General features: G+C 29.0%; 1 protein-coding gene across 1 annotated transcript; it reads right to left on the bottom strand.

Moving 5' to 3' along the window:
* Positions 1 to 6050: 6050 nt before the first annotated feature.
* LOC112772453 (beta-glucosidase 12) lies at positions 6051 to 15523 on the bottom strand. Its single transcript, XM_025817399.3, has 13 exons — positions 15314 to 15523; positions 15096 to 15165; positions 12453 to 12511; positions 12242 to 12317; positions 10532 to 10609; positions 10363 to 10450; positions 9763 to 10018; positions 9042 to 9157; positions 8463 to 8677; positions 8344 to 8375; positions 7103 to 7205; positions 6892 to 6988; positions 6051 to 6408 (listed from the first exon to the last, which is right to left on the bottom strand). Exons 1-13 carry the CDS (start codon positions 15440 to 15442, stop codon positions 6240 to 6242), a joined length of 1488 nt encoding a protein of 495 aa, XP_025673184.1. The 5' UTR covers positions 15443 to 15523; the 3' UTR covers positions 6051 to 6239.
* Between the last annotated feature and the right edge of the window lie 1136 nt (positions 15524 to 16659).

Below are 16659 nucleotides of genomic sequence, written 5' to 3'. Positions count from 1 at the left end.
AATCCCTAAATTAGAAATTTTGAATCTGAGCCTTTTTGCTTGATCGAAAACCTCAGGTAAGCAGTGAAAAAGTTGTTCAATAATAAATCCAGATATGAATCCTTCAGCTACAACTTTGTCCACAAGAAACAATTTTAACCTTTGATTCACAACAGTGATTATCAGAAATCACTTTCTCCATTTATCACAAATTGGAGTAGCAGAGTGTTGGAGAAGGAGTGAAGAAAGTAAATTGCATGCAAATGGAAATAAATCACCTTTAGCTTCTGACTTAGCTTGAAATAGTTTGATTTGGGTGATTAGACCTCTGCCTTTTAGCTTAATCTTTCTCTATCTTTCTTCTTTGATGAAATGAGCAAGGAACGAAGCAATCTCTCTCCTTTCTCTGAGTCTGACCGAAGGAAAAGTGAACGTTGGCTTTGGAGTGTACGGATTTGGGGGGATCAACTTGGGTGAGCAACTCGAGCTTGGGTTGTTTTCTTTCTATTCAACCCAAGTGATTTCTTTGCTCAATTACTTTTGGCTTTATATTTTAGAGTCCACCTAGTTACTGGTTTGAGTTTCGATCCTATTGGGCTGTTGCATCATTATTTCTTTGGCCTACAACACTAATCAAACACAATCAAAACTAATTGGGTGTTTATCCGGATAAAATAATGTTTGCCATCATCAATTAAGTTAATTAATTTCTTAACTCAAAAATCTCTCCCTTGATGACAAACATAATTATAACATTGATCAAAGGAATTGAATTCAAATAAAATTAGAGAACTTCCCTTTGAGTGATGTTACTTGCTTTTGTGTTGCTCCCCCTTTCTTTTTCAAGAGTTTCTCTCCCTTAATTGGTGCTCTTCTCTTCTTTTCTTTTTGCATATTCTTATAGAGAGAACAATTATGCACTACACACAATTCAACTTAACTAAGGGATTGTACATCACCGTCAACTAAAATCCAGTCCAATACCAAACAAAATATGGCAGAAACTGAACAAAATATATTATCAAGAGAATGATAAAATTAATTAAATCCAAAATAGAGCAGTTATCATGCACAAAAAAAAAAAAACAGAGCAGCAACCAAATCAGAGAGCAACTGACATGCAGCAATTACATGCTTTCTACTTTCTACTACTATCCCTTTTGTCATCAAGGGAAGAAAAACAAAAAACATCTAACTTAGAATATGTTAAAACCTGTAACAAAGTGTCAATTTAAAGTTCAAACATCTAAATAACTGAAATTAAAAGGAGCAGTGGTTTAATAGTTTACAGTCATCCAAAACAAAATATAGAGTAGTTCACAAGTAAACAATAACAGTGTTTATGAGACAAAAGTGAACAGAAGGCTGCAGCAACATGAGATAATTTCAGGCATCCGAACCATCCTCTTCAAAATCAGCATTTTTTTAATTAGAAACTAGAATTAATATTCTCAAAATTAACATTCTATTTGTGTTAATATACAACTAACAAAAATTGAATTTCCAATTTTAGATCCCCAAAATCTCTCTATCTAATATCTCTTTTTTATATTGTATTCTATCAGAATAGTTCTAATATATATATATATATATATATATATATATATATATATATATATATATATATAACAAAATTTTGAAATATTCGAAATAGAATTTTTATATTCATTCAATAATTTGAAATTTTCACATATGCAAAAATATTAATATATAATCAAACAGAATCAGTGGCAGCATTATCATCCTCTTGGAAATTATTAATAAATTTCAAGAAAACTGCCACTCTATCTTTGGATTTTCTGAGGAAGTTCTCATGCTTGGTGGCTAGTTTCCTTTGCTCCTTATTCATAGTAATCAGATGGTTTGATTGAGAGACAAACTCTTGCACCATATCTTTAACAACACCATATAAAATAGATTTGTGTCTAGTGGAGACTGAAGTACCCGTGGTAGAAGGAGGAGAAGATTCTTCTGGTTCATAGTCATTATCATCATCATTAAGAACCACCCTTTCAGAATGAGTGCGTCCCTTTTTCTGTTGTTTCATTGAACCACCTCCTTTTAGATATGAGTGTATATTTTCATATGACTTATTTAACAAGTCAACACCAAAATGTTCAAAAATACAGGTTAAGAACATGCCATAAGGAAGAGCTTTATCCTTCTTCTCACTTCTAACACAATCAAACATATACCTTACCATCAAATATGCAAAAGAGATTTTTGTTTTTGTGAGAATAACATACAAAACTAGAGTATCAGTGTAAGACACTCTTTGATATGAGCCACTCTGAGGAAGGATGATATGGTTCACTATGCGATGTAACTGAGCACGAGTGTAATCCGGGGCTATGTGAGTAGGAGTAATGCCATCAATCAACGAAATGAGTTCACATACATAGGCCAGAGCATCATTGTAAGAGAGACCTACTCCTTCATCCCACTTACCAGATGTATAGGTACATGCACCAATATTAGTGTATTTCAGCGAATCACTAATGGTTTCATTATTCAGAACTATGTCACGGTCTTTTACATAGGAATGAACACTGCCATCATGATAAGTCATGTTTGCATAAAATTCCTTGACTAAAACTGGGTAAACTAGGTTTTTGATTTTCAAAATATGGTTCTAGTCCAGAAATACAATATTTTCAACAAACTCAAAACCTTTCTTTTTCAGATTTGGTAAATCAACTAAAAAGGTGTGACATAAGGTATAGTGAGCAATAACACCTTCATAGAAATCATTATTAATGGCAGATCAAAAACGGTGAGGATTGTAGTTTGAGTGAGAGGTCATGAAGTGTGATTTGTGTGCAAAAGGATCAATGGAGGGTTCCCTAACAGATTTAAGAGGGATACGAGGTTTACCTCTCTGAGGACGAGTGGAAACAGACCTAAGCTTAGGTCGAGAAGGTTCAGGATCACGTTCCTCAGTGGCGGGACGCTTTCCTTTTAAGGTGCTGGGCTTGGAAGGTTGATAAACCCCATTTGGAAGGTTTATCTTGTGTTGAATTTAGAGAATTTTATCGTCTTCTCCTACATTTATCCAATGAAATAGCATGGTTTTTGTTATTCTCCTTTAATTGTGCTTAAAAGTGAAAACATGTTTTTAATTCTTAAAATAGCTAAATTTAATTCACCTTAATTCCATTAGGTGCTTGATATGTTTGTTAAGTGATTTCAGATTTAGGAGGCAAGGATTGGATTGAGGGGATGAAGGAAAATCATGTAGAAATGGAGAACTCATGAAGAAATGAAGGAATCACAAAAGCTGTTAAGCCGACCTCTTTGCACTTAATTGACCATAACTTGAGCTACAGAGGTCCAAATGATGCGGTTCTAGTTGCGTTGGAAAGCTAACATTCGAGGCTTCGAAATGATATAAGATTTGTTATAGTTGCATCGCGTTTAAGAGCGCGCACGTGCACTGTACGCGCACGCGTCGATGTTGCACGTGACTCACTTAAGTGCAACTCGTGGCCAGCGATTTTAGAAGCCTTGTGGGCCCAATCCAACTCATTTCTGATGCTATTTAACCCAAGAATTGAAGAGGGATGATAGACATTACACACCTAGTCATCATTAGTTTAGTTTAGATTAGTTTTGGAGGGAAAATTAGTTTTAGAGAGAGAAGCTCTCACTTCTCTCTAGAATTAGGAGTAGGTTAGATCTAGATTAGAATTTCTTAGATCTAGGTTAATTTCATACTTTGATTTACTTTTTCTTTGCAATTTCTTCTTCTTCTACATTTCCTCTTTCTAGCTTTGCATTTAATTCTTGTAATTCTTTACTTTTATGTTGATGCACTTTTGTTCTTCCCTTTTCCTTTAATGCAATTTATGATTCATGTTCCTTTATTGTTCATTTGATTTGTTGTTGTTTAATTCCTTGCAATTGAGTAGTGTACATTTACTTTTCTTGCAATTTTACTATACTTTCCTTTTATACCTTCCAAGTGTTTGATAAAATACTTGGAAGGATGTTAGAGTAGAATTTTAGTACTCTTGGCTTGGGAAGGTAACTTAGGAACTCTTGAGTTACTAATGTCCAAGTGATTGATGATTGGGAGCCATTAACTCTAGATCTCACTAATTGAATTGGTGGAGAACTAGGACTTATGGACTTGGATTGATATAGCTCATTTGACTTTTCTTTACTACTAGTTAGAGAATGACTTAATGGGATTGATTCTTACCAATTCTCATGTTGTGGTTAGTGATAGGGATAGAGATCCTTGACCACCAAACCTTGCCAAGACCTTTATAGCTATTTGTTTATTTCATTGCCATTTACATTTCATGTCTCTTATCCCAAAAACTCCAAAACATATCTCATAACCAATAATAAGACACTTTATCGCAATTCCTAAGGAGAACGACCCGAGGTTCCAATACTTCGGTTTATAAATTTAGGGATTTATTTTAGTAACAAATAATCTTTTGTATTATTTAGGGGGTTTTCTCACTCTATCTCTTCCTTCTCTTTCACTTGGCCTAATTCTTATTTTTCTCATTCGAATTATTTGATTCCTCATCAGGCCCATTATCACTTTGAGACCCCACTTTATTTGTATTCTGAACTTGAGTTGAGAAAAGAGAATTGATTGACTTGAATAACCTAATTTTACTAGAAAAGAAAATACATTATACAACTAAAATCGACAAAAGTGTACGAAAAAGGATTGAATCGTGCATAAATATTTTTCCTAGAATACATTAACTATACATTCTTATTATCAAGTCTTTGGATTTGTTTACAATAGAATATGTTAGCATCTTAGTTTAAGTGGTTTTTTATTGGTAGATTAAAATAATTTTTGAGATCACTTATGGTGATATAATAAACAATTTTATAATGAATTCTATGATTTTAAATAATAATTTTTTTCTTTTAATAACTTAATTCTTTATTTTGAAAAATAATTTTTTATATGTATTTAATTAGTAGCTTATGAAAAACTTATTCTTTCTTTTCAATCCATAAAGCTTGCATTTACAGCTTATGAAGAGTAAGAAAAAACCATTTTAACGAGTTTTCATTGCCTATAAAGAAGAAAAGTAATTCATTTTTCAACTTGGGAAAAGTTTGAGGAAAAAAAAACGTGAAATCAATTTCAAAACCTAAAAGACGAGAAAAGAAAAACAAAAGCCTCTTATAATTTGCAAAAACCTAAGAGTCCATATGTTGGATTCACTTAAATGGATCATTTTGAGATATTTCACATCTTTGGTTTTCCTGTACAAATTTTCAACCTAAAATAAGATGAACAAATTAAAAATTTCAAATTTTTTTTTTTCCAACAACTACAAGAACAAAAGAAAATTGAGGGGGGAAAAGATATAAATCTGCTCCAATTATTGTTCGTTCATTTTTTTGAGATACAAATATGGAAACTCAACACCAACGAGGGTAAAGTGAAGTTTCAAGTACAAATAACTACAAATATTAGGAATTTTGAGGAGTAATTAAGGGAGATAACATAAGATGAGAATACATCACATTGCTTTGCTTTTTTTGATGTGTGACCAATTTCAACACTTCTCCATATCACTTGTTGGGATGGGCCAACCGTGGGGAGCTCTTGACCACCGGGAAGATTTCGGAGAGGAATCATGTGAGATAACATAAGATGAAAAGACACCACATCCAACTCAAAACCTTAAGGTAATAAATTAATGAGTCTCTCATCTTATAAATTTCTCACTCTTTCTTGCTTTTTTTGATGTGAGACTAACTTCATCACTCCTTACACTTACAACATACGGGACTTTCGCCTAATATAAAGGGTTAAATACAAATTTACCCTTTATAAAAATAATAATTATCAATTCCTTTAAAAAAATTGTTTCCATTCCAATCCTACATCATCTACTCAGACCACTATCCTTCCATCTCAATCAAATACACCTCCATCATCATCATTTTCAATAAGTAATCTTCCTCTCACCTTCTAGAATAAATTAGTTTTCACTAGTCACTACTATTCTATTAGCATAGAAATCTTATGATGAATTTAAAAGATTTTTCATAGAATTTATGTATAAATTCTATACACTCAGAGTGAATAATGAAAAAAAATAACACAATCAATTTTATTTCCACATCTCTCAAGCTTCTCTGCTTTTTCTTATTACATACCTAAGTGCAAAAGCTAATTTAGTCGAGAAAAGACAAAATATATATAGAAGAACAATAGATAAATAGTGAAAGTGACTAATATTTATTTTCCATAACTTTGGTCAAGTTACAAATATTCATTGATGAAGAAACCTTTTGAACCACAAAGCTGATTGTTTATAATACCTTTTTAAATCATTCTTGAAATCTACATGAATAATTCCCCACCGAACAGTGTAACCATAAGACCACTCGAAATTATCCAATAATGACCATACAAAGTATCCTTTCACCTTGATGCCATTCCTACATCAAATTATTCCAAATTTCAAGTGTTAGGTCAGTAAATATTGACTTCCAAAGAGGTTAACATAATGAACAAGTTTCACGATGTCATTATAAGAAATCTGGTTTTGTTATGATTAAAAATTTATCGTTAAAAAAGATGTTCCTTTCGTTTTATATAATATGCTTCTAAAAAAAAAGGACAAGAAAAAAATCCTGAAAATGAAAATTATGTCAATAGACTCCATTATCAATGTGAGATAAAAAAAAAAAAGAAAAAAGAACTTCTTTCTTTTAATTATATTATTATTAAGAAAAAAATTTGAGGAGAAAAAGTTAATACTACCTAAATGTTGTACATTGGTCAAATATTTTAAAATCTTAAAAATACAAATGACACACATATTATCAAAGACAAGGAGTATCTTTGTGACAACTTTTATTACTTTTGTTACTTGCCTTTATCATCATGAACATGCTCTCTTGTTGCAAATGAAAACATACCTTATGGCCTTTTCAATATATGAAAGGTGCTGAACAATAAAGTCTATCCTAAAGTTGTCATCTAGAGCCTTTGTACCATCATTCGGCTCATTAATTCCTGCAATTATTTCAAGAACACGATTTATTGAATTGAAGCAAAATAATTGCATTATAACTTGGTATAAACTCAACTCTTAAGAAAAATGATGATAAACATAAGTAAGCAGCATACCATTTTCTGTTATGTAAATGATTGGATCACCATACTTCTCTTGGGTGTACTCTAATAGGTCTAGTATTCCTTGAGGATAGGAGTACAACCAATCTGTGGCAGTCTGTAACATTATTAACTTCTCAATTCCACTACAAAAATAACTTTTAAAAGATATGTCTGACACGCGCCACATAAACATTTAACATTTTTATCAACAGAAAATCAAGGTTAGTTTACACTTGGGTTGGTTTGAAGTCACACCTAGTCTTTCGGCATATTGGGCAAATTTACCCTTTTAAAAAACCAAAATAGATCTTTTGATGGACAAAGAAATACATTTTATTTGTTGAAATTGACGCAAAATTTTGATGGACAAAGAAATACATAAATACACATAAAATATATGTTTTCAGTGTATTTTATAGACAAAGATAGTGTGTTCAGAGACACTAAATTAGTGTATTTTATATTCATCTTGACAGGAAAGACACAAAAACCACTAATAAAAGATAACTTATTTTTTATTTTTTCTTTCATTATTTTTATTAATTTTTTATTATTATATTTTTTCTTTTCAAATTTTTTGAATGAAAAAAATGAAAATAAATTAAACTTTTATAATTTGTTCTAGTTTATCTCCAAACAAAATACAAAAATACTAATTTTTGTGTCGCTGTTCTTTACGTTTTATTTTTAGTATTTTATCTTATCTTGTTCTCAGTACCAAACATAGCCTAAGATACAATATGAGACACAAACTTTTATACTTTTGTCCCTGATTATTTTGCTCCATTCTTTTAAGAAAATATGAAAAAAGACGGGAATGCATCACAGATGGAGCTTGGAAACTTCTACAATTATTCATGCCAAGCTTGAAACTAGCTTGGACAGGCCACTTTAAATTTTAACAAATGCATGTTAGAAACTTTAGTAACCTTTTAGTTGTATTAGAAGCTTATGACTTTGTGTATTGTAAATCATATCTATAAAATTTCATATGAGTCCAAATTTATTTGATATACTTTTGTATAAATCAAAATTAAGATAACAAATTTGAGCATGCATGATATAGGCACTTATAGTTCAACTGCCAAACCGCTAAAAGTTAATCCTGACAAACAAATATAAAATGTACAATTTTACTTAAAATGAGACTAATGATGTCATTTGATACTAATGCAAATATATGAAGGTTCTCATAAAAGAATTTGAATAATTTAAAGAATATTAACTGTAATCTGTATATGTAATTAAGGTACCTGGGGACCAATGGGAATTCCATCTCGCGTAGCTGAAGCAACAAAATAGATCAATTGCAAGTAAAATGCAAATTAAACGGGAATAGCATGAAGCAACAAACAGATATAAGCTTGATTACCACTGAACAATGCGCAAAAGTCTGCCAAAAAAGTTAGATTTTCACGCTGGCAAGGAATATCACCCACATAGGTTGCAGTGTAATAGTTTAATCCTAAGAAATCGAAGGACCCTTTAATCATTGCGGATTCCCTCTTAGAAAACTTTGGCAAACGATCTCCAAGTTTCTCAACCATTACAGCAGGATATTCACCATTGTACAATGGACCCATGTACCTTCCAAATTCAAACCCAACAAGAGAGGATTTTCAGACTTGATCATTGTTTTAATCACTGTTCTAAAGATGCATATCTTTTTTTTAGATTAAACTATTCATCAAGTCATTATCATTTAAGAGGGCAGAGCAACGCACAAACATCCCATGTTAAACTGGGTCTTGAAAAAGATTGCACCCAAATAGTATAATATAGGTAGTGTAATCTAATAATTATTTAGTATATAGATTTAAATTTTAAATTTAAATTATAAGAACTTAATTAGGAATTTAGTATAACTATAAAAATATAGTAGTTGAACTCCTTTTCTTAATGGAAGAAAACAAGAGTAACCAAAGTTGGTAATGAGTCTAAAAGAACAAACCACTCATCGAAGAAAGCAAGGACACGAGATACTGCGTCTACATCAGCTTTTGATGGTGAGAGTGGCATAATCCAAGGAACACTTAAGGCTATCCCAATTTCACCCTTTTGAGAACTCTGTTACAAAATAATTGATTGTCAACCAATGAACCACCAAAATTATGAACAAAAATTCGTTTGGTATATCAGATCCTTTTTGTTGTGTTAAAATTCAACAGGGAGTAAATTCAAAATTTTTATTCATAAAAAAATTGATATTAACTCATAAACTATTTTTCCTAAAAGTTTAATTCATTATATAGACATAGGTAAACCATTTTATGTCTGACAATACAATTCTATCAACAACATGACTTTCATGGATAAATATAAGAAAAGAATAATCGACCAACAAAATTTATCATTTTTGACCAACACTTAATCAACCGACATATTTTCATATGTAATATCTAAAAAAAACAGTATTGGCTAAATTTTAAATATTAAAAACTAAATTCTAAATCCTAAATCCTAACCATATAAAATACGTTGTTAACTATCGAAAAAATATGTTGTTAGTGCATAACATTGACTAATATTGACAAAAAAATGTTAATCTCCGAATATTTCTCGTTAAATAATTGAATTTATTTTTTTATTCACAGTCAGTTATTTTTTTGCTAACAACAAAATGCATGATTTTGTCTTAATATGAAGGTTTGATAATAATTAGGTAAATTAACCTGGAATTTGTCCCTATAAACATTGACAGCGGCGGCATGAGCAAGGAGTTGATAGTGTGAAACTATATAGGGCTCTGTACTTGAATCACCTGCTTCACAATCTGGGCGTATCCACTTTGAACATCTTGCAGGTGGGAACATACCATGCGCATAACCTTGCAGGCTAACGGGTAGTGGTTCATTCAAAGTAATCCAATGTTTAACTCTGTCACCAAATTCTCTAAAGCATACTTCTGCAAAATCTGCAAAATCTTCGCTGTAAAAATATTTAATAGTAAAAAAAAAAGGATCAGTTTGAGTTTTGCAAATTTGTTAAGGTTGCAATTTGATATTGTTTTTAATACGAAAATACAGAAATTGCATAAATAAAAACCCTTTTGGTTTGTGTTTTCATTTTCTCTATTTTCATTTTCATTGTTTTCTATTTTTAAAAGTTTTTGAAGAAAACAAAGAAAATAACAGAAGATAAAAATAGAAAATAATTTTTTATTATTTTTACTATTTTTTCTTTTTGCTTCATAAAATCTAAAATTAAAAAAATGCTGAAAGAAGAGAGGGGATGGTAGGATACTATATATGTTATTAATTACTATTGCTTACACAATTTTTGGGCTCAGAAAACCACCATATTCATCTTCAAGAGCCTGAGGTAGTTCCCAGTGGAATAATGTTATAAAAGGTTGTAGGCCTGAGTATAAGATACAATAATGTTGAAGTTCGGTATTATCATTTTGAGTGACAGAGAGTTGACTTCAAACAGAGTACTAACCATTTGATAGAAGTTCATTTATGAGATTGTTGTAATATGTGATGCCTTCTTGGTTAACTCCATCCTTTAAGTGTCCACCTAAAAATGAGTTTAGTTAGTTGCAGTTTCTGCTATGAAAGAATCAAGGAAAAATTTCAATTCAACATGATATGATCAGAAGTATATATAATGTCGTTAGAATTACTATAAATGATAAAATACATTATTAGTATGCCATAAAGAAGAAGTAGAACTTAACTAATTAAATAGGTGCTTAATAAATAAAGAGAAAATTACACTTTTCTCCCATCATCCCATGCGAGATGCTAAAATGACACTCCCCTCTCTTCTATTTTATAAATGTATATTCTCCTCCCTAGTCCCTTCTGACTTAAAAAACCTCCTCTTTAATCCATTTTAAACTTTTTGTGTTAACTTTATCCATTTTCTAAAAAAAATAAATTATTTTTTTAAAAAATACCCATTAGTAAAAATTTTATTTTTTATCATTAAATTTTGCTTACCAAAATATTCTTTAATAAATTATTTTTTTATTGATTAAATTATATTTTTTAAAAAATTTAATAATTATGTAATTTTTTTTAAAATACTCTTCAATAATTTTTTAATTATTAAATTATAATTTTACCAAAATTTTCATTAACAATTTTTTTATATTTTACTATTAATTTTTCGATATCTATATATATTATTTTAATATTAAATAAAATATTTTAGTAAGATTATTTTTCAATATCAATATATATTAATTTTTATATATATTAACAGTGGTAAGATTTTTTATTTAATGTTAAAATAATATATATTGATATCAAAAAATTAATAGTAAAATATAAAAATAATTGTTAACAAAAATTTTGGTAAAATCACAATTTAATAATTAAAAAATTATTGAAGGGTAGGTATCTTAAAAAAAATAATTTAATTATTAATTTTTTTAAAATTATTTTAATAAAAATACAATTTAATCAATAAAAATAATAATTTATTAAAAGGGTATTTTGATAAGCAAAATTTAATGATAAAAAATAAAATTTTTGCTAATAGGTATTTTTTCAAAAAATAATTTATTTTTTCTTAAAAAATGGATACAGTTAATATTAGTTAACACAAAAAATCTAAAATTGATTAAAGAGGAGATTTTTTAAAAGTTAAAAGGGAGGAGAATGTACATTTATAAAATAGAGGGAAGGGGAGTGTCATTTTAGCATCTCGCAGGGGAGGAGAGTGAAATTTCCTCATAAATAAATGATGTCAAAATTTAATTAAAAATGTTTAATTACTTTGTATATATCAAGATGATACTGTATGTAGTAATGACAAAACTCATTTGGAATCGACCAATGACACTGTTGGTTGAGAATCAAAACTCAATTTGACAATGATGCATGTTTTATTTTATTTTATTTTTTCGTTTAATTACCTGTGTATTTATATATTTTAATTTGACAATGAACGTGAGTGGTTTGAATTTTGGATGTTAATTTATAATTTAGGAGGATTCTTAGGCAAGAATATAGGACTTATATGATTTTTCTTTTTTCATAATTATAACTGATGGTGAAAGGGAAAATTGAGTGTGATACATTTGAATGTATCTAAATCTAATAATTAGTTAGGTCCTACACAATCTATTGGCTGAAAAGTATTGGTTCTGTAGTAACTAAACCAATCAATTATAAATGTAAATAAGATTAGAGAATTTCTTACTTGGCAAAATTCTTGACCAGGAAACTGAAAATCTGTAGGCTTGAAATCCAATATCCTTCATCAAACCAACATCTTCCTGATTTTTTTTAAAAAGAAAGATAATAATATTATCAATTTATCTAGTTGAAAATCAAACCTCAACCACTAAGAGAAAATAACTTTTAAGATGATATATATTTTAGTTATATTCGAACAAGGAGAACCAAAATACCTTGTAGCGATGGTATGAGTCAGTTGCAATATCTGCATTACTGTGGTCGAAAATTTTACCTTAAACAACAAGCAAATGTCATACATAGGTATCATTTATATGGTAAGAATGAACTCAGCAGTAGAAAATTTTGAATTTTGAATTTTTCTTCTTTAAATTAGTGAATCGGACCCATTAAATTATCCAAAGATTCTTAACTTTTCCTTTTGTACTTAATGTGTGCTATATGTGTTGTTTTTTGGGTATCTTTTAGCGTTGCGGTAGATCAGAATTTCATTTAAAAATTTGTTATTGGCCAATGAATTAATATGTACACAAGCCGAGATTAAACACTGTGACCAAGTTGATTCAATTTGGGCAATATATAATTTCAATTCATTTGTAAGTACTTATTGGCAAAAGTTGTTGCAATTTTCTAAAGCTTGAGTTCATCAACCACAACTTCTTGGCACAAGATTTTTCAAGAGAAAAGTCAGAAAAATTGTAGAAACAAGAGGGGGAGAATGCGGAAAGAACAGTGGCAACCTATTTATACAGGGACAGAACATGAAGATGCTATCATGGCTTTTTTTTTTTTTTTTTTTTTTTTTTTTTTTTTTTTTTTCATAAGAGGCTATCACGAGGTTAGCGCTTTAAAGGGGATGCTATCATAGGCTATATGATTTATTTGTAACTCTGCCTTTGATCTTTTTTGAAATAATACTTCGTATATTTTTCATTAAAAAAATAAACAAATAAATAAAATCATTTAATTGATAAATTCATATCATTACGGTGGAGGCGCTAAACAACTCCAAAGGGAGTATTTTTGGAGTTTAAATATGATGTTTCTATTTAGAGAAACAATTTTAAAATTCATCTTATACCAGAAATAATTGATAAAATGAGATCAATCTTATTTTAAAGTATAGTTATGAGAATCGGATCAATAATAGATCTAGTTAAGATGCTGACTTAATAGATTATTGATTCAATCGTTGGATGACTGGTTAATTCGGTCATAATTTAATAATTATATATTTTTTTTCATAACAAGTAATTTTTATATTAGATTGATTATTATTTTCTGATTTTAATCATTTATTAATTAATTTGTATTTATTACATTTTTTAAATATGTGTAAATAACTGTGAGGCCAATGAGTTATAATTTAAATGGCTTAGTCTCACCATATTCATCTAAGAGGTCGCGGATTCGAGTTTATTAGCCTGATTAAAAATGATAAATAAAATTTGTCATTTCAAATTTTTAGTATCTAAAAAATGATAGTAGAATTTTTTAAAATATATATATTTTTAAAATGAATCAATTAAACAAGCTCAATAGACACCAAAAACAAAATTAAACAAGCCCAATAAACACCCAAAAAAAGAAATTAAACAAGTCCTGTAATGGCTGAAGCTTGTGTAGTGTACTAATGGCAAACCTATTTGCCTCCTAAGATGTCACATCAGGTTCGATTTGCAGCATTAGCTAAGTTGTGATTAAAGAGTTGTGTAGTGTATAAGAATTAAGAAAGGGATTAATAATTAAATTAATTCTTAAAAGATAATTTTTTAATTTATTTTTAAAAAAAATTTAAATTGATTTTTCAAAAATTATAAATTAATTTTTTTCATCCTTCAGTCACTCAATTAATAGTTTTTGTAAACAATTAATGACATGGAATATTAACTCACGTCATAGATGATACCTAACATATTTAATTAGATATTAAATAAATATATTTATAAAAATTTATCAATTTAGTGTCATTAAATTATATTAGGATTAGAGTTTATATAATTGAAAAAATGGATTAAATTAATAGTTTTCATAAATATATTTATATAAATTAGACATTCTAACTGTCATATATGCTATCAGTTAACGTTATATATCATCAATTATTGACAAAAATTATTAATTGAGTGACAAAATGACAAAAATAACTAATTCGTAATATTTGAATGACTAATTTGATCAATAAATTTTTTTAAAAATGAATTTGGAGAATAACCATCTTTCAAGGATCAATTTAACCATTAATAACCTAAAAAAAAAAATCGATAATAGCTAATGGATAAAAACAAGCAACCAGGGAATTAAATTGGACCAACTTAGAGTCTAATTCGTTGATTTTTCCATCGAATTGATCAGACTGGTCCAGTTTTTTTAACTATACTTTAGAGGGGCGATTTCAGTATAATGAAAAATCAATTAATTTTGCTACCTTGTATAAAATTTAAAATAAATTGAAACCAAATGTGAGAGTGATAAATATTAAATTTAATCTCCAATCACTATTTATAACATGTAATCCCACAAATAATATGACATCTAATGTAATTGAACCGAAAAAAAAAATGTGTAGACACAGAAAATAATAACAATAAAAAATCATGATGGCCAAAACTCCAAGAGTGCTACTAGAAAAGTATGTTTCAAAAGAATAAAAAATATATAAATAGTTTTACAAGGACTAGTAGCTGAGTTAAAAACAGAAGACTACAGTGCGTGGTAGCTCAAGATTTTAAATCTATAATGGAATCGCTTCTTCGTCAATAAAGCAAACCCAATAGTTTTGTTGTTTGATTAAGTGCAATCGCTTGCCGAGGAAAAAATTAACAAAATAAAAGTTAAGGTACCAAGTACCAACTAACCAGGGTATTTATGTGTGAAATTGTCCCAATTGCTTTGGCTCTTGCCACCTTCATACGTTGCACCTTCAATCTTTTAGGAAACAAAAAAAAAAATGGAAAAAAAAAGCGAATGTGCATAGCAGGAAAAGAAGGTAGAATGAGATCCTTCTTCACAAAGATATATTTGATAATAAATATGTAATAAATGATGAAAATAGTTCAGAGAAACGTAACAAAACCTGATGAGCTGCAGATGCTGTACCAAATAGAAAATCTGCAGGGAAGCTACTAGAATTAAGAGAAGCTACCCATTTAAACAAGGCCACAGAAACAATAAACACAACAAGAACACCCTTAAACCACATCATTTGTTTGAATTTGAGTTAACCTCAGAATACTGAGAATTGGTAAAGTTCATTTTGCTTATAAAGGATAAAAAACTGATATTTTGTTTCAGGGAGAAAATATTTTTTTTTTATATTAATTGTTTTGGGTAATATGATATGATTTTATACTCATATTAATTGTTAGTCAAAATTTCCTTCAAATAATTAATATTTCAACTATTATTCTCTACTAAAATAAATAATAAATCTATTATCAATTTTTACCAAATAAATTACTTTTACTTAGAAAAGAAGAAGACTTAAATAAACAATAATACTATATATACAAATAATTTTGGTAATCAAATCCAATTAAGTTAGAACAAACCTAATAAAAATAAAACATGCTTGGCCATGACGTGGTTCTTTGTCTCTGTGCATCTTCAGTATAGAAATTTTATCAGGAGCACAAAAATATTGTTACAAAGTACAGAAATTTTGTTATCAAACACAAAAATTTTTATATACAGCACAAAAATTTTGCAGATAGTATGTAAATTTATAGATATAACATAATTTTTTTTACATATAGCACAAAAATTTATTTGGTATAGCACCGAAAATTTTCTGCTGTGCACCAATATTCATGTGCCATGTATCAAAATTTATGTGCTCAGTATCTTTACTAAACATATATAAGAGAAGAAGGAGAAGAAGAAGGCGGTAGTGGTAGCAATGATAACAACGTCGATGGCGGCAATGACGATAATATCATTGAAGAAAGAAGTGCACAGAAGATGAAGATAATAAAGGAGGAGGAAGAGGAAGAAGAAGAAGTAGCAGCAGTAACAACGCATACGTACGTACGAAGAAAAAACACACGACGACTTGGTTGGAAACTTGACTTAAAAAATACTTAGACGCCTAGATTTATTACTTGAATAAAATTATCTACAAAAGAATTAAACTCGTTTTGTACCAATAAAAAATAAAAGTTTGATTATTCTACCGATTCCTATAATTTTGCCGATTTTTCAATAAGTCTTTATACTTTTTTTTTAATTGACTCCATATACCATATCAGATTTTTTTAATTACATCTCTATTAACGTTAGTTAAATGTTTAAAAAATATGGAGTGAAGTGTAAATTTTTACCTATACCCTCCACTTATAATAGGGTTCGTATGAATTGAGCATTTCTCTCCTTCTCATTTCTTATTTTTATACATTATCTGAGATACACATAAGGTGATATGGA

Source organism: Arachis hypogaea, chromosome 18 (genome assembly GCF_003086295.3).
Source record: "Arachis hypogaea cultivar Tifrunner chromosome 18, arahy.Tifrunner.gnm2.J5K5, whole genome shotgun sequence".
Taxonomy (NCBI): domain Eukaryota; kingdom Viridiplantae; phylum Streptophyta; class Magnoliopsida; order Fabales; family Fabaceae; genus Arachis; species Arachis hypogaea.
Note: the sequence above shows the minus strand (reverse complement) of the source record. Positions and strands in the feature narration are given on the sequence as shown.